Here is a 1,457-nt window from a genome sequence, read left to right as displayed (position 1 = left end):
GCCGCAGGAGCGCAGTCCTGTGCCACTGCTGGGGACACAGGGAGTTTTATGGGGCCAAAAGGAGCTCGTCCAACTCTGCTTTGGGAACCCGTTTGAGCCCTGTCTGAGCATTCCCTGCCCGCCGCTGAGCAGGCTTCCCTGTCTCCATGCATTTTTGGGCTGGAGCAGGGGCCCTGATCCTCACAAGGGATTCACTTGGCCTTGTGCTGACCCTTCCCACATCTCGGCACAGGAGGTGGCACAGGTTCCTTCTGGTTCCCAGCTCTCAGCGTCCAGCTATCACATCCAAAAGCCCAAGGCAGGGCCTCCTGGTGCATAGTTTGAGGGGTTCCCACATGCAACCAGCCACATAAAAATGCAAAGCCTTGACTGCTTTTATGGGAGATGTCTAAGAGGGAATGGCCGGTCTGGCCTGGGAAGCCAGCAATACCTCATGGGGCTCAGGGACTTCTCTGTGGGCCATGCCTCATTCCTCCCCTGCTCCCTCCCTGCAGCACTGTGCCCTCCTACAGCTCCAGTGGGACCGCGACACCCACTCAAGGGGTGAACATGGCCAACAGCATTGCCAGCCTGCGTCTCAAAGCCAAAGAGTTCAGTCTCCATCAGAACCAGGTGCCGACTGTGAACTGACAAGGGCAAAGCCCACCCTGTGGCCTCATCCAGGAGCTCCTGTGCCGGTCTAGGACGAATCCGTTGCCCGCGCAGCCCACAAGCCACTATGTCTAACGTCTCAGCACCTCTTCTCTCCTCTTCCCTTTTGAAGGTAGAGTCAGTCCCAGGCCGAAGTGGCACATAATTATAGCCACATATGGAGCAAACTTGGTTAGAAACTTGCTTTTCCGCACACCCTTATAATAAAGGCTATATATACACACACATACCCCCCACGCGCTCTTCAAGGACAAACAGACTTGCCAAGGGAACAAGAATTTGCTTCCAAACATGGAAGGATCTTGGACTATTGGATTTGACCAATTTGGGTATCTCGCCTGGAGAGCCAAAGAGTTACTGGGTCTTCTCCTCCCGCAGGGACAGCACACGGCGGTGGGAGGATCACCAGCCCCCCTTTCCGCCAGGCCGCAACTCACAGTGCTCAGCCACGCGTGCCAAAGCTTCTTTATGTATCCCCAGCCGCGGCGCTTGGGAGAGACTTTGGGAAGGCAATGGCTCACCCCTCACCCCAGCCAGCTCCCTGCACCATGTTGCCTGCATTTAGGAGCTGCCTATGTCAATGGCATCAGGCTTTGTCCCTTCCCAGAGGAACAAGGAGGGCTGAAGCGTCTCAACAGATTCACTCGGAGCCTGTGAGCTCTCCTGCAAGCTGAGGGGAGCATCGCTGGTCCCCAAGCAGGCACTGCTGCCCTGCCTCAGTGGCTTTGCCAGCGATTCTGCAGAGCCCGAGGTCATTGAACCGTCCCAGGGAAAAAGAAAATTGGAAAAAGCTGTTGGGTTTGAGC

At 56.2% G+C, this 1,457-nt stretch overlaps 1 protein-coding gene across 1 annotated transcript in view; it reads left to right on the top strand.

Annotated features, from left to right (window-relative positions):
* The window catches only part of PRRX2 (paired related homeobox 2), a gene marked incomplete at its 5' end in the record, with an annotated part of 3,192 nt that extends 2,212 nt beyond the window's left edge, over positions 1-980 (top strand). The window contains one exon of the mRNA XM_009872763.1: positions 495-980. Coding sequence (XP_009871065.1) covers positions 495-630 — 136 coding nt within the window. The remainder of the gene's footprint in view (positions 1-494) is intronic.
* Positions 981-1,457: the final 477 nt, after the last annotated feature.

This window comes from Apaloderma vittatum, unplaced genomic scaffold (genome assembly GCF_000703405.1).
Source record: "Apaloderma vittatum isolate BGI_N311 unplaced genomic scaffold, ASM70340v1 scaffold30087, whole genome shotgun sequence".
NCBI lineage: Eukaryota > Metazoa > Chordata > Aves > Trogoniformes > Trogonidae > Apaloderma > Apaloderma vittatum.
The sequence above is the reverse complement of the archived record's forward strand: the minus strand, read 5'-3'. Positions and strand labels throughout refer to the sequence as shown.